Source organism: Ptychodera flava, chromosome 22 (assembly GCF_041260155.1).
Source record: "Ptychodera flava strain L36383 chromosome 22, AS_Pfla_20210202, whole genome shotgun sequence".
NCBI classification, from domain to species: Eukaryota; Metazoa; Hemichordata; class Enteropneusta; family Ptychoderidae; genus Ptychodera; species Ptychodera flava.
In genome coordinates, this window is record NC_091949.1 from 3,983,522 (window position 1) to 4,000,910 (window position 17,389).

Here is a 17,389-nt window from a genome sequence, read left to right on the forward strand (position 1 = left end):
ATCATCATTTTATGATATTTGAATTGACAAGATGTTTTCAACAAAATGAGGATTTTCACACATCATTTAGTGCTCACCATGTTTACATTGTACAAACAACGCAAGTTCATATCATACACATGTTATACAGAGTAAGGGCTGATAATACATCTCCAATCCTGGAAGTTATTGTACTGTCACATGAGACAATGCTGACAGATGATCCTTCTGAAAGCTGTGATGATTTTACATATTTTTGTCACATTATAATATCGTTTAAATCTAAGTCATGGTAGCGTCAACTCTTATGACTTGTAATTTGGTGTAGCTTTACCAGTAGAGCTAATCATAAATAGTTATACAACAAATATAAAAATATAATGACTAAGCGAGTCAAGATCAGAGTTTGTGTAAGAATAATAAGATCTAATGAAGGAGTTATATTAAAATGGCATTCTAATATTTCATTTCAGGTTGACTGCTGATGTTCAAGATTTTAAAAGTTCATTTAAATTATGCATTTCTCAGGGATTGCGCAGCACTACTCAGGTAAAGTGAATGTTTTTATCAGTGATACTTTCACCACAGCTAGAATGACAGTGTGTCAATATCAAAAGTATATCCTAGCTATTAAACACTTCACCCAAAACAAGTTTTTGTTTCACCATTGTTGAGTCCATTACACAGTGGTATGTTTAACATGAAATCCTCACTTTGGAATTTAAGTAGTTTGAAGTTGTTCTATATTACTGTCTTATAATTGGCAGCATCATGGCCCAGTGGGTAGTGAGCTAGACTCACCATCAAAGGACAGTATGGCTGTACACAGACTCACTATCAGAGGATGGTTAGTTTGACACTCTAGCATTGTGTTGTACCTTTTAGAATAGTCCTTCCAGCATATGGTACTCCACATTACATGATTTGGTAGTGACTTTGGGTCAATTTGGTAGTGACTTTGGGTACCTCATCATCTCACTGGATGTCTTGCCCCTTTGATGATGGAGTAAAAGTATTAATATCCATGAAAGTTAGGATACATGTGTAAAATTTATGGATATGTGTCTCACACTGCTTATAACACTATTGTTTGCCTATGTCAATGCAGGTCATAGGATGTGTGGCGTCTATTTACATGTTATCACCCAAATTGACAGCTGTGATGATTGTCATAGTTCCTGTAATGGTATTAGGTGGTACTATCATTGGACATGTATTACGTAAGCTATCAAGACAAGCACAAGAACAGGTATGGTGATGCTGATTGGTTTCCTTCATATTACCAAGTTACTATGCCAACAAACCACAAGTAAAAACAGCAATTATATCCTCCATTCCCTGGCTGGTGTTTGTCAATTTTGCGAATTCTAGGAAAAGTGAAGTTTTCACTTGTTGAGTGTAGCATAGCCTTTCAATGGTTGTAGGAACCTACATGGAGGATCAAGATGTCCATACTTGTAGCATTATGCCAGTCTACAAGTTGCAATTTCCAAACTGTTATTATCTTAGAAAATTTCTCAGACTTTTGCAGCCAAACACTGTTTACATCATTTTCATCTCTTAATGATGATATCACTAATAACGGGTCTCCACAGAAGTGAAACAGATGATATCAATATTCTGTGACCTTATTGGTATGACTTACGTTCACAGTAGCTTTCATGTCATGTCGTCTATGAAGCAAAGCTATTGTTCTCTATGCACATCTTTAATTTAACATTGATTTCTTCTCAATGTTCTAGATCCCTCTTTAACTTCAGTAAAATGCTTAGACTAAGTACATGTTAATTTGGAAAAAAATATGATTTCTTGTTTGACTAATTTGTAGAATTTACATGTGCAGCAACAGTCATATCAGAGTGGAATAACAAACAGTTTCCAAGATACTCTATCATGGCCTTGTTACATGATACCTGAGATACTTTATATATACCGGGGATATGCTGTATCATTCCAACCTGTGAGGCGTAGATTTTAAGATCTAACGACTACATTTTTGTGCTTTTCTGTTTAAATAATCTACTCCTGACTTTTATGACAGTTTTGTCTACTCATTTGCTGTAGGTTGCTATGGCAACATCAGTTGCAGATGAAGCTCTTGGAAACATTCGAACAGTGCGAGCCTTTGCCATGGAAACCAAAGAACATGAGTTATACAGAGCAGAGTTGGATAAAGCCAGTAGTTCTAATTTAAAGTTAGGGTTGGGTATTGGATTTTTTCAAGGAGCAGCTAACTTTGCATTAAATGGTAAGGTTTTACCCATAAACCATTGTGAAAAATGCTTTTGGAGCAAATGTGTGACATGAATGTATTGATTTGTAAACAGAGTTTGAAATGTTCACGTCTGGATCAATTTATCAGTTATGTCAAAGTCCATCTCTGTCATGCTGTGGACTATGAACACAAAACTGTCACATCCTTGTAACTTGTAAGTGCTTTTATTTAAATTGTAATACAGACTGCGATGGCAATCGATCATTGTTTCTCATGACAGTTTATTGAACAGAGCAATATTAAGAATACCAGCAATGTGAATGTTTTCTTCACAATATCAAACTCCAGGAGTTTCTTGCTGTTCCCTTTTTACGGAACATGCTACACTTGCACCAAAGGCTTCAGTATAACATAGCAGAGGAGAGGTCCTAGACTAGTAGAGTACTTTCACGGTTTGTTTTCATCAAAATGGAAAAAAAAGGTTCATTCATATTATTTTAATTTGATAATATTGTCATCAAATGTTACTGATTCAGAGACTTTTCACCACTGTATTCATTAATCATATCAACATTTTGTTTGTCTATCAGGGATTGTGTTGTGTGTTCTCTATACTGGTGGATACTTGGTGTCAGCCAATGAGATGAAAGCTGGTGATCTCATGTCATTCTTAGTGGCTGTTCAGACAGTTCAAAGGTCACTTGCCAGTATGTCAGTTCTCTTTGGTCAGGCAGTTAGAGGCATGAGTGCTGGAGCCAGGGTATTTGAGGTAAGACGTCCCTGCTTACAAATACACACTTTTGTAAAATGACATGACATAAATTGGTATTGATCCAATACCATTGTTTGATTGTTTTTGCTTTGATGTGGAGATTTTTCTCTCAAACAGCAAAGTGTCCTTCTATAATGCTATGATGCTTATAGGGCTGGAGTAAAACTAGCAGGTAATCAAAGTTACTGTCACATGGTCTGAGATCAATTTGATCGTAGACCATCTATTTGATCCATTTTGACCAATATGTTGTATTGTTTTAATACTGGAAAACCTGAACCTTCTTCTATTTAAACCTAGTTCAGCCTTTATTACATGCCTCGATGTGAGTGAAAATCAGTGCATTGATTTGAATAGGAAACATCTGGGGAGATAGCGGGCCGGTGAACGACGTACTGACCGCTTTCCGTGGTTACCCTGTCCAGTGAAGCCCTTGGACGTCAAAGTTTACACTTAACACTAGATGTAAAATATCCATGTGTGCGCTGCTATTTTGACTTTTGTTAAAATCTGCTTGATACTGGTCGATAATGGTAAAATTGTTTGAAAATGCCCTGCGTGTAACTGAATGTCATATAGCATTCACTGTGAAGAGGCATGTAATAAAAATATTATTGCCTGAATACATGGGTTTACGTGCCCTCGCAGCAAGAGACAATTTGCCCTCCTGGTGTCGGACAAACTGTCACCTGCTCTCGGGCACATAAACCCATGTATTCAGGCAATAATATATAATATTCTATTCCTGTAAACAGGACCACAATGCTTGTTTTTGAGCAAAGAGTAATCTATATTTCTTTTCTTTTTTTGCAGTACATTTTAAAAGAAGCAGAAATGCCAGTTGAGGGTGGCAAAATCATTCCATACCATAGTCTATTTGGTAATGTGGAATTTAGGAATGTCAGTTTTGCATACCCAACAAGGCCAGAACAGGTATGTTAGTTTGCTGCCATTACTAGGCTACACTCCCTTGTGACTGGATTAGAAAATAGTAATGAGATTGCAAGGTGTGATGAACATGTAGGAGTGAGAAAATCCACTACTCCATGGGCTACATGTAGTAGCCATATAAATCAGTAGCCTAGCCACAGTTTCAACAAGTCCTGTATTCAACATTGTAGTCATCAGCTGAATCATCGTCTACTCCATTGGACTATAGGCCAAAACTACAAGCCCAGTCATAAAAACTACTTGCCTATAAGCTTGGCTCATATATATATTTACCTCTAAAATGCTGTGATTGAAAATTGCTACTGGTTTCAGTTTTATTTTGATGATTCACTTCAGGCAAAGCGGCAGATCTGTGGTATTTTTTCTGAGTCATGAAAGAATTTTGAAAAGCAATCCTGAACTCCACCGAGGTTGATCTAACATTATATGAACACCAAGTGAAACCCCAGGAAACAGTTTACACTTTGTTCAAACAGCAGTTAGCAGTGTACAAATTTCTGGTAGATACCAAAAAGTGCAGCATCATTTGGGTTTTGTGTTTTGAATCACCTCAAGTGAGTATGTAACATTCATTGCTGCCATGGACAGTATCAAGGTAAAGCCATTGAACTTACCATTCAAGTTTTTGATTTCTGCATGAATGTAAATTGATCAATTATTTTACAGTGGTTCACCAAACTCAGTCTGGCGAAATGATAGACTGAGTGGCTTTACCTAAATTACTTCTCATCCCATACACTGTACAATTGAATTTTATCAACACTTCCTTACATTTAATACTTTCTTATTGATCAAAAGCTAAAGCAGCTGATCAACAATTTTAGATCAGTCATTGCTGGTTGAAGGTGATAGGTTGTCATAGTCACATTCTCAATGGTTGCTGTCATGCCATGGTGTAATATAAACACTGTATGGTTGACTGTTTTGTCCACAGGAAGTGTTGCAAGATTTTAATTTAAAATTGAAGAATGGACAGACAGTAGCTTTATGTGGATTGTCTGGTGGAGGTAAGTCTTACATTTTGCATTGATTTGAGTACCATCAATCAACATAGATGCTCTATCATTGTTTTCTGATGACAAGCTTAACAAAGTTTTATTGTTATCAATAGATACCAGTAAATGTACTTTTTTCTAGTAACAAAGTAGTAAAATGTTGGTTTTAAGGTCATGTTCAGATAATGTAGAATTTTAACCGCGGAAATCACGGCAGAAACTTCCATAAATTGATGATGAAAGTTATGGGTTATGAGAGATTAAACTGAAAATGCATCATTTAGTGAAATAGTTCGATATATTACTGATCATTGCAACTGACAATTTTCCATCCAAATGGTCATCTGATAATTTGATATAATAAGCTTCTTTTATAAGTGAGAACAGTAACAACGATACATGTACTTCAGAATACCTGAATAGTAAAAGCAAAAACATTAATAACATATGGTGATAAATCTTGCATCCAGCACTAGTATCAAGAACTGGTCAAATATTCATTTCTTAAGAATAGTTCAACACTCCTTACTACATTAATTGCATTTATCAAGTATTGAAGATGGCTGCCATGATTCACAGTTGACACACACACACACACAAATGTGAATCAAAATGCAAACTGTAGATTTCACAGTAAAACTTAGACTTGGTTCAAGTCTGTGATTTGTGAATGTTTGAGTGGAGTGAACGCAATGATTTGTATTCTGCTTTCATGTGAAACGCGCGCGTGAGTGGACGCGATGAGTAAGGTGAACGCGATGAGTGGAGTGAGCGCTATACAGCGGAGTTTCACCCGGAATCACAGACTTGGCTTTCTTGCACGATCTGCGTTGCTATAAATTATTCATGAGATGACGTTTTCTTTACTTCATATATTATTCATAAGATGACATCACTAAATTTACACATGGGAGGAGTTACCAATTGACCCAAACGAGACGTGCATAAAACTCACATGGCGTTGTTGACAAAATGTCGAGTGCGATCACTCCGACAAACGTCAGCACGACCTCTGTTGTATCACCGAAAACGCGTGAAAATATCTGTGTTGTTTGTGGGGCCCATGTCGCAAAATGCGAAAATCGTCGCCGGTTATTCAAGGATGGAAAAAGACACCGTCCTTACAGTTGTAGCCTGTTCTCTTACATGCCCAAAGTGATGGAAATCAAAACAATGTGGGGTGACTTCGTATGTCAGTGATTTTCCGCTGCCGGTTGGTGCGCAGACGAACACATCTTTTCCCTCCATGTAACTCTCAACAAGCTTTCTTTGGTAATCTCGCATGATAAGCGATGGTCGACCAATCAGTTGTAAAACGCGGTTAATGTACGAACTTGATGCCATTATTCGCCCAGATATAAAACGTACTCGATGTCTAGCTTTGCACAGAGATGACAACAAACTTTTTAATGCATGCAGAGGTTTATTAGCATGTGTTCTTCTTATTGGCCAGAACAACGGCGGGGGCTGTCAATCATTTTGTATTTGCTCTACGTCACTGTGTACACAGTTCGTCTCACCGCCTGTACTTTGCAAGAAGTCCAAGTCGGTGAATCCGGCAGAAACTAACTCACTACTGCGCAGACTCAAACGTGACTCATTCAATCGTTGGGAAAACCTGGCGTGAGCTGCCAAATTCCGGATAGGTTTGTACGAAATAGGAGAGACACAAGAGAAACTATTATAAATGATTTTATTTTTTTAAAATTCACCGACTTGAACCAAGTCTAAGTAAAACTCAGCTTTGCTTGAAAGCCCAATCTCCCCCTCATTGCAAACTGTCCATATTGCATCCATCATTTCTGAAATCCAAAATGAAACATGCACATGACATCATTTTGCTATAATTATTCAAAATAATAATGCAATGGAAAGGTTTGAATATATTACTTGCATACAGGAATTTCCATGAATCACAGCCACTCTCCTTACAGGTAGAGATATTTAACTTTTGCAATAGTGCAGCAACTGATTTTTTTAAATCTTTTATTATTGTAAAATATCATCATGACTGACAGGGAAACCCCCATTTACAACAAGTCTTCTTACATTAATTTATTAATTCTCTGAAAAGCATGCAGTATGTCAACTTTTAAGTGCATCTCTTTAAGAAGATTGTATCTTACATTGAATTCGGTTTTGAAAAACTCTCGATAGGTACATTTACATTTGCAATCCAAATTTATGGATACATTTTCCAACTAAAATTAAAAATTGTGCAGACTATGTCTGTAACGGTACTTACATTGCACTCTGTGAAAATAATATCTGATGGTTATATTTCAATTTCTTTCCCTACAAATCTTTTAATATGTGCAGGAACTGATTTTCAATTTTCCCTATCAAATTTTTCCTTTCTAAGACAAAGAAAGTTGTTTAGATAGTATTTAATTTATCAATGGTGCATATGATCATAGATGTTATATCAAGAGGCTGACTTTGAAGAAAGTTGTATATCAGCAGATATTTGCAGATACTTGTGAGCAAAATTTGTATGTAAATAAAAGTTCTAATTGAAGTCTTTTTGATTTTCAGGGAAATCAACAATTGCTGCTTTGTTAGAGAGATTTTATGATGTGAAAGATGGCAGTGTTACAATTGATGGTCACGATATCAGATCATTAGATCCAAGTTGGCTGAGAGGTAGAGTTATCGGCTTCATTAATCAGGTAAGTTACTGTAAACACTCCAACATTGAGATTTCAATTTCAAAATTTTAAAAACTTGAGTCAGAGTAGTTCCAGTAATCAATCTGTAAATTGATAATCTATATTCTCTATGAATAAATTAAATATATTCAACATGATTGCATAAAATTAAGAGTTTTCAATCCATTTCCAACCAGTTAACAAATTGAAAAGTTAATGTTTCATCAACATTACTGAGTGTTAAAAATAAAGGAGTTCTTTAAGTAAAACTTCAATCATTGACAAGTAAGCAGATCATGTCATCTACATGCTTATAATAATACCAAGGTGTCCTGCAAATGTTTTGTTTCTTTAATGGTTGAAAATTTAAAGCCCACAGGTTTTGTTGCAATTAAACATGTTTTATATGCTCCATCAGATGAGCAAGTCCAGTCAGTATTTTGTTATTATCCTGACCTGTATCAAAGTTTGTCGGGTCACACAATCTACTTGTCCTTCACCTTTCACACAAACTTGTCATGCAGTTCACGAAGATTTACATGGCCTCTTGACTCATCGAAGTACAGTACAATGGTCAAGGTAAAAAATATTACCAGTCCTTGACCATAGACCGCTGGATCCCTGTCAATGCTAATTTCCTCCAATTTCATTTTTAGGAGCCCGTTTTATTTGCCACTACTGTGAGAGAAAATGTCAGATATGGTAGACCAGATGCAACAGATGAGGAGGTATGGTGATTTCAGAGTCGTATCATTGTGATTTAGTTACTTGATAGTGATCACTTTGGGTTCTGATGTTAATTATCCAGTATGATCTAGCATTGATGATCAAGAAGTGTAATTTCTATTAAAGGGCGGGCAGAATATAAAAAGGAACAAGATTAAAGCGATATGCTCCAACCCAGCAACACAGGGAGAGAGTCAAGAAAATCTAGATTTTTGAGTTTGTTTCGATAAAAAAGTGACAAAAAACAATGTTGCTGTCATGGTAAATACATCAAAAACACATCAACGCTTGATTACAATGCTTAGTTTTGAACTCGATCTGCTTCAGTCCTACTTTTCGCGGATTTTGTTTGAAAAGTTAGACGCGAAACGGTCTTTTGTTCATTGAAAACCGCTGTCAATCAAATGGTTGTGTAAACTTCAGCGTGAATCTTCAGGTACGTATTTAATTGTCATCAGTTTTGGTTCTGTAATAAAATCCAAATTATGTTGGTCTCTTTTCCCAATGACTCGCTTACTCCCCGCAGTGGACCATGCACTTCCATGCATGGAGGTAGTCTGTGTCTTACCTACATGTTTCTTGCAATGACCAGATGATGTAGTGTATAACAGAAAATATTTGTTTAAAAATAACATTTAGTGTATTGCTGTATAAAGTTGCTTTTTCTGTCTCATCGATCCAGTGCCATGAACACCTTAGAGCCATAGTCGCTTATGGTGAGGTATACAGGGCACAGCCCTTCTGATAGTTCCTTTTTTTCTGCATCAGAGGGACTATTCACTGTGTACCCACCACAAACGATAGTGGTTGTGTGAATTAGTGAGAATCATAACCTTAAAATGGCACAAATCAACATTTCCAGCTGCTAAAGTGCGCCAGGGAATCAAAAGTTATCGTTTATTTGCTTTTTTAATTTTAATATTGCTTTGTAGTCAGCACTACTGGATATCCATATCTCACTTTGAAATGTTTTCTCAGATTAGATGATACAGACTTGGTCTGAAGAACTCTGCCATGTGTAATTTCAGTCATATAAATACTGCCTTCAGGTGATTGAGTGCTTTTCCTGAATTTTGGAACCCTCTTGTATGAGCCAAAGAAGCTGTGGGTTAGGTTTAGCAAAACTGGAGGAATGAATATACAGGGACAAAATGTCCAATTTTAAAAAAAATTTCATACTGGATTATAAAATACATGTAGTTGATGCATGTAGTTAAAGGCACTGCTCGCGATCCCTGGGATCACCTTTGTTCTAGTCTGTAAGAGGATTATGGAGGTGTGATAGCCTTTTGTTTTCCATTGAAATTGTAATCCGGTGGGTAAATTTTCTGATGAGACAGTCTGGTGCCAACGCATGCCTTTAATAACCAAGATTAATATTGTGTACAAATCCATTTTACTTGTGGAATAACCACGGAATAATGGGAATGTACATACAAGGTATATTACCGTAAGTAGACTTGGTTCAAGTCTGTGATTTGTGAATGTTTTAGTGGGGTTAACATGATGATTTGTGTTCTGTTTTCATTTGAAACGCTTGAGTAGGGTGAACACGGTGAGTGGGGTGGTGAACACTATACTGGAGAGTTTCTCCTGGAAACACAGACTTAGCTTTCTTGCACATTGCTATAAATTATTTATGAGATGATGTTTGTATTTATTGATCTAAAATTCATAAGATGGCATCATTGTATTTTGCATGTTGGGAGGAGTTATCTCTCGATCTCCCAAGATATGTGCATAAAACTTATCTGGCATTGTTGTTAAAATGTCAAGTGTGATCAGTACCACGACAAGTCAGCACGACCTCTGTTCATCACCAAAAATGTAATTGAACCAGCCTTCCGCTACGCAAGTTATATCAAAATTTCTGGTCACTGATGTACACAGCTTTCAGTCGTTCAGTCATCTTTCGTTCAACTTCTAGGCTTGCTACTTCATTTGAGCAATATATGTATGTGGAGGAGATTTCAATAAGTACAGTTCTAGCCTGTTCTCTTTCAGAACAATGTGAGGCGTCTTTGTAGGCAAGTGATTAACCGCTATCAGTTGGTGTGCAGACGAACACATATTTTCCCTGAATATAACTTTCGACAACTTTTCTCTTGTATCTCACATGATTTGCGATGGTCAACCGATCAGTTTGTGCGAACTTTATGCCATATTTGCTATGCATGTAACGTATTCAGTGTGGAAGTGGATGCGTTCTCCTTATTGTCAGAATAACTAGGGGAGAGCTGTCAATCATTTTGTATTTACTTTACGTCACTGTGTATACAGTCTGTCTAGCTGCCAGTAATATGCAAAAAGTCCAAGTCGGTGAATCCGGCAGAAACCAACTCACTTACTGCGCAGACTCACAGGTAACACGTTCAATCGCTAGGAAAACCCGGCCTTGGCTACCAAATTTCAAATAGGTTTGTATTAAATAGGAGAGAGACAAGAGAAACTACTGCAAATGATTTATTTTTTAGCAATTCACTGACTTTAACCAACTCAAGGTATTAAGTCAAAAACAAGGTAGGGCAGTCAGTCAATGTTAGCTGTGTCAAGTTTTGTGTTTGATATGATATCATACATGTAGAGTTTTTTTATTATCAGGTCATTGAAGCATGCAAACTAGCCAATGCAGATGATTTTATCATGGACTTCCCAAAGGTTACGATACAGTACTTGGCGAAAGAGGTGTTACAGTATCTGGTGGACAAAAGCAAAGGTACATATATTGAGAGATTTTCCCACCTATTCATATCATCTGTGTAGTGTTACCTCCTATTTAACTATTTCACTATAGGTTGGTTTGGCCCAAATCCATTGTTGTCAATTGTGATTTTGGATCTGTTTACAAGAAATTGGGGTGAGCAGGTCAAAATTCCATCCACTTTAACTGTTGATAGAATATACAGCATTTATGTTCTGTCTGTCAGACAATATACATTCTTCTTCTACTCCTAAATGCAAAGTAACATGTTCATCATGTCAACACAACCTGTTTGTGTAAAGTTCAATGTCTCTGCTGTCTAGAATTCACTTGTCAATAATATATTATGAGGTTATTACGAAAGGATTTATGAGAACATTGGCCCAGTGTATCGCTCGACAAGAAGCGGAGAGCAATGCGCGGCGCCAATGTCCAAGTGCATACTCGCAGTATTTTCGTGATAACCTTATTATTATACATCTTACATTCCTGACTGGGGCATCAAATTGTCAGAGTAGTGACTGTTTTTGTGCAATGTCAACACAATTTTCTTCCGATTTTATCGTGCCAGTATGGAACGTTATCTGGGACACGCTTCTGCAAGCTCTTGAGTGTGTGCACCACACACGTACATAAAGAGCACGCACGAGACATGTTGTGGCACATGTCCAATGTGTTCCTTGAAACCGTTCACCAGTGAACATGCAGATACAGCCGCAGGGGATGGGGTGCCAGGAAACTGTTCGTGTTACGGAATGGATGTTCTGTACGGCCTTTTTAGCGCACGCAAAATTCTATTGTTCTAGATGGTAGATGTATAATAATATTGCATTGTATTGACAAAGCCAATGCTGTGTATTTCAACATACCAGTGAGAGAAGTAGGAAAAATGTACTTGATTTCCAAAACAGAAATTATTTTTAAAAATAATGAAAAGCTAAGTGATAAGTGTTGCTGTAAACTATCGCACCGATTTCCAGGATAGTTCTTTTTCTAGTGATTTGAAAACCAAGACACTTTTTATTTGAAAGTAAATGTTAGTATTTGACTTTTTATGACTGGCACAATTATGATGATATAATACATGGACAATACTGTCGCTGATGGAGAAAAAAGTGCATAGTTGAAGTACATGTGACAGATTTTGGATATTTTGACCTTGAGAATTCAAATTGGCAATTCTGTGGACTGTTGTTTTAATTACACTTGGCCTCATGTAGAACTGAGATTTTCCATTTTGTATTACAGAATAGCAATTATTTTCCATTTTGTATTACAGAATAGCAATTATTTTCCATTTTGTATTACAGAATAGCAATTATTTTCCATTTTGTATTACAGAATAGCAATTATTTTCCATTTTGTATTACAGAATAGCTATGCCAGAGCCCTGATTAAAAATCCATCCATCTTAATCTTGGATGAAGCTACAAGTGCTTTGGATGCAGAGTCAGAGAGAGTTGTACAGGAAGCATTAGATAGAGTTATCAGAGGTTAGTTTTTCTGTTTTGAAATATACTTAGTGGCTTAGATTGTGCTATTTTGGACATTATTAGTGTAGAAGTGGTATTAACGTTGTACCAGATCCTAGAATAAATTGTCATATGTCATCAACAATGTCTGGTGACTGGATAGTTGGATAGATGATATACACAAATGACAAAATTTGCCATGTTTAATCTCTATGTATCAATATTATATATTATAGCCCACACAAGGGACTATGTGCCCGAGGGTAGGTGTCCATTTGCCCGACGTAAGGAGGGCAAATGGTCTCCTGCCCCGAGGGTACCTAGTCCCTTGTTTGGGCTATAATATTTTTATTACATGCCTCTCTTACACCGTTTTCACTCCAAATGTTTAGGTTTATTAGCAAATGACATAATAGTATGCTTATTTATATTGTAAACGAAAATCTGTAAAAAATGGAATATTTTAATCATCAGATGGCGCATTGATACATATGAATCACTGTTATGCAGTTTATAAAAATTTTTTAAGCATAATTTTCTAAAAACAGGATTTTCTGTATAAAACATGTAATATAAACATTTTCAATTCCAAAAGTTGTCAAGTTTAAAATAGTTCCGGTTCACTTTCAGTCCAGTGATGACTATGCAGCCTGCAATGTCATCATAAAGTTACCATCGAATTCTATTGAGTGCACGACGTTTGATATACGAGGCATGTAATAATGGTGATTGTGTACTAAATGGACTGAGCAAACTTCTCATTTGTTGTTGGTAATATCACCATCGCCATGCAAAAAAATGTTAAATGATACTTTTTTAATTATCAGTAATTTTAAAAACCTTTCATATATATTTGCTGATTGTCATGGAATGATACAATTTTGTAGAAATATCAGTCTGGGTAAAATGCACCTCAGAGATACATATCCAACTCTCAAATTATTACATTACTCTTTCAAAACTCATGAAGTAAGTAAAGTTTTCAGCGCCTTATTTTTTAATCAAAAATTTAATTTTTTTCTCCATAGATTTTATGGTGATGGAAACCATTTTGAATTTCAGATGTTGGTAATTTTTGAGTAATGTGTACTAAATTTTGCTGGTGGCCCAAATTTATACTCCTATTGTTGAAAAGGAATGGTTTTAAGTTTCCTTGAGGAAAGTTTAAGCAAAAGTTTAAGTCTTTCAGTTTTGAAGTATGTATTACTTTTTAAGTAATTTCACCAACTTCCAAGATGAAGTCTGTTTTTATTGTTGTGTATTGCTAAAGATGTTTACGTCTGATATTGTCATTTGTTATTGTCTTTCAGGTCGCACTGTTCTGGTTATTGCTCACAGATTGAGTACAGTACAGAATGCTGATGTCATAGCTGTCATATCAAATGGACAAATTGTGGAGGTAAGATACCAGTATCTTGATATCTATGAATTGTTTCAGGTGTCAAAATATTAAACTCCCATGACCAGGACTTAACTTAAAATCAGTTGTACTGCTGTAACAGGTAACAGACACCATAACTGTGCACCTTTAGTAACTCTCAACACGTTGTGGACACATAATAATTGTTACCTGTACGACTGTGTAATAATTGTTTGATGTGCATTCTTTCAGATGGGAACACATGAACAGTTGAAGAGGAAGAAGGGAGTTTACGCAGAGCTGATACAACAGCAGAGTTTAGACACCAGTACATTTTGATAACATTGTAAGATGTGCAAGTGCCAAAATTTTAAACTAGCTGACTTGTAGAAATCTGGCGTTTCCACCTTGGTTGGAAAAATGACTTCATCAAGCTAGTACTGAGGTAGAATATGATTTGCCATTGAAAGAAACAAACTATCAAACACATATTGTAAAGATCATACCTTCATGAAAGAGAGAGGTCTGTGAATAGAAAGGACTGAGTGGTATATCTTGTGATGAAAGGACTCATTGGTATATCTTGTGATGAAAGGACTGATTGGTATATCTTGTGATAAAAGGACTGATTGGTATATCCTGTGATGAAAGGACTGATTGGTATATCTTGTGCCACAAGAACTTAAAGAAAATGTTGACCACAGCTACCAAGGAATTGGTTACATGTATTCCACAACACATTTCAAGGACTTCAATCAATTGAAGTAGATTTGTCTTTTTACCATGCAATTTGATACAGCTTGCATGTTACATGAAACACGTCGTGAGACACATATGTCTTTGCATGGTGGATGTGTGAATATGGTTTTTGCTTCAGAGACAGAATTTTAATCCATCCAGTATGCATGTATATACTGGTATATGAAACAATTTTAAAGATTGTATCAGGTTATGAAATGTGTAATATTTTGTCAATAAAATTCATAGTTTGGAAAAAAGTAAAATACTGATGATAATGTGTGTTATTAGGTGTAAGTTGACTGATGTTACTGATACAAGTAAACATTATGTTTACCTCAAATTTTAGTTTGACATACTGTGCACTGTTTGGAGAAACCCATTTTTTGCTCACGTGTGAACACGTGAGCATATGTCGCAGCGATGTCTGTCTGTCTGTGTGTCTGTCTGTCTGTCTGTTGGTCCATTTTCTCAAAAACGGCTGAACGTATTTCAGTCAAATTTGGTAGACATCTTCAGAATTCAAATGGCTAGAACTGAAAAGGTTTTGGTGGGCGTGGCTTGGATATTAATGAAGTTATGAAAGTTTTAATTTTTCTGTTACGCCGCGTATGACAAGTGAAAACAATCGACTGTTTGAGGGCGCTGTGAAATGTGCTTGTCCAGGTTGGCTACAGCTGGATACATTTTACCCACAAACCCTAGCGGCATAAAGCCAGTCTTACTGCACTTACTGTACTTATACATTTCGTCTCCCCGCCATCGTCGCGTTAATCAAGTCGTATCATAACGAGCACATAGTTCTTCGCTTGTCTCCACAGCCTTTCTGTGCTGTGAGTACGCTTATCCGGCTTTTTGCTGTACAAATTCTGAAGCGTGATTTTGATGGACTGTCGGTGTGGTGTCGGTAAGTAATTCAAAGTAATTTGTGTGTGATGTGTAGCCCTGCGTACGATGCTGTGTGTTCCGCTACAGCTAATAGCCCCGCTCACCACAGCCCTGCAAAGACCCGTACGTAGAGTTGGTGACTTCAAATCCATTTTTGGACTTGACGTAAAAAGCCAAATTACTGCCGAAATTCAGCGTTCTTGGGCCCAAGTCGTATCCCTGCCTACCTCAGCTACTCGATCGCTTCCAAAAATGCCAGTCTTTTATTCTTTTTTCGTAAATAACTGTCGATGTCGGCAACTCTCTCGCTAGCCCTGCGTACGTACGCAGTGTACGCTGTGCATTCCCTGTGTGCGTTCCTAACACACAGCGTACACTGCGTACGTACGCAGGGCTAGCGAGAGAGTTGCCGACATCGACAGTTATTTACGAAAAAAGAATAAAAGACTGGCATTTTTGGAAGCGATCGAGTAGCTGAGGTAGGCAGGGATACGACTTGGGCCCAAGAACGCTGAATTTCGGCAGTAATTTGGCTTTTTACGTCAAGTCCAAAAATGGATTTGAAGTCACCAACTCTACGTACGGGTCTTTGCAGGGCTGTGGTGAGCGGGGCTATTAGCTGTAGCGGAACACACAGCATCGTACGCAGGGCTATGTGATGTGTTGATTCTATGTCGTGATTTGATGTATGCACCTTTGTTCGATACCACGATTTGACTTGGACGCTTTGAGTTTACGGTTGAGAAAGTGAATAGTACGGTACATGCATCAAAAGAATTGAGAAGGAGCGCGACTGTGACTCGATCGCGACTGGGAGCTGTAGTTCCGAACTTGACTTTTTCATGGCATAGATTTGTACGGTCGGCTCTTGCCCTGCGTACCCTGCTGTGTGTTTCGGGCGTTACACGGCCCCCGCCACTATCATCTACATCATCACATCTTTCATCTAGTCTAATGAGGTCTTCCAAATCCTTTGTATTCATTTAGACCATATTTTTTGAGCAACGGCTTTTGAGATTTTCTGGCGCACGTTTGTTGGCTCATTATAAAGTGAGTCTTGGGGTCGACTGTTCAGAGATGACAGCTGTAGTTGCTTCATTGTAAGAAGGCAGACAAGGCCCTCTGTCACAAACCTTAAAAAAGTCTGTAGCATGATTGAAAGAATCCATTACTTTACGCTTCACTGTTCTGTGATTAAATGTTTTCTTGGCGTGCGCCAATGTCAGCTACGCTGGCTCCTCTGTAGAATTCATCCATTAGATGTGGTGGGCCGTGTAACACCTGAAACACACAGCACGGTACGCAGAGCTAGCTAGGTCGGGTCGATTTCTGTGTACGCTGCACTGTCTCCAAAACCCACGTGGGTCCGGCCCGACAGCGTATCCCTTAGCGTACACGAGAGGTCCTGCACGAAGAATAACAACTTGACTGGTGTCAATGTTATTACTATTTCATAAAAATAGTCCACGTAAAGATTGTTTGTGACAATCGACGAGAGTCATAGGCTGGTTAGGCTAATTTTGTCGTGGCAAAGCCATAGATTAGGGTTAGGGATTTTAGATTGGGCAATAGTTTTCGTTCTCGTAGATGTCGCGGGGACATGGATATTCTAGGTACACTGGTAGCAATGATGAATAGTTACTATTATTGTTTGTGTATAGGGTCTGTTGTGGTGCTCCGAAAGGGTTTCAGGTAATATTTTCATGATATCGTCATAATAATATGTCTGATCATTTACATACTTTTTTAGTTTCCTATAATGTGGGACAAGCTACTGAATTTCGATGGTTGGTACTCAGTGGCAAAGACTTTGCTCGGAAAATGCGTTACCATCAAAAGCGAATAAGAATGTAAAATGCCCCCAAAAATCTTCCAGACCCCCCCCCCCCCCAGGATATCAAATGGTCCACCCATAGGTGGGAAGGCTTGTATAATGAAAAAATG

At 37.4% G+C, this 17,389-nt stretch overlaps 1 protein-coding gene across 1 annotated transcript in view; it reads left to right on the forward strand.

Annotated features, from left to right (window-relative positions):
• Positions 1 to 17,389, forward strand: part of LOC139122487 (mitochondrial potassium channel ATP-binding subunit-like) — a 61,639-nt gene that overhangs the window by 42,424 nt on the left and 1,826 nt on the right. Inside the window, 13 exon segments of the mRNA XM_070687889.1 lie at positions 453 to 528; positions 1,088 to 1,228; positions 2,044 to 2,227; positions 2,785 to 2,963; positions 3,780 to 3,899; positions 4,852 to 4,924; positions 7,448 to 7,581; positions 8,217 to 8,288; positions 10,888 to 10,939; positions 10,942 to 11,002; positions 12,329 to 12,480; positions 13,770 to 13,858; positions 14,072 to 15,464. Of these exon segments, the coding sequence (XP_070543990.1) occupies positions 453 to 528; positions 1,088 to 1,228; positions 2,044 to 2,227; positions 2,785 to 2,963; positions 3,780 to 3,899; positions 4,852 to 4,924; positions 7,448 to 7,581; positions 8,217 to 8,288; positions 10,888 to 10,939; positions 10,942 to 11,002; positions 12,329 to 12,480; positions 13,770 to 13,858; positions 14,072 to 14,158 (1,420 nt within the window). The 3' untranslated portion in view covers positions 14,159 to 15,464.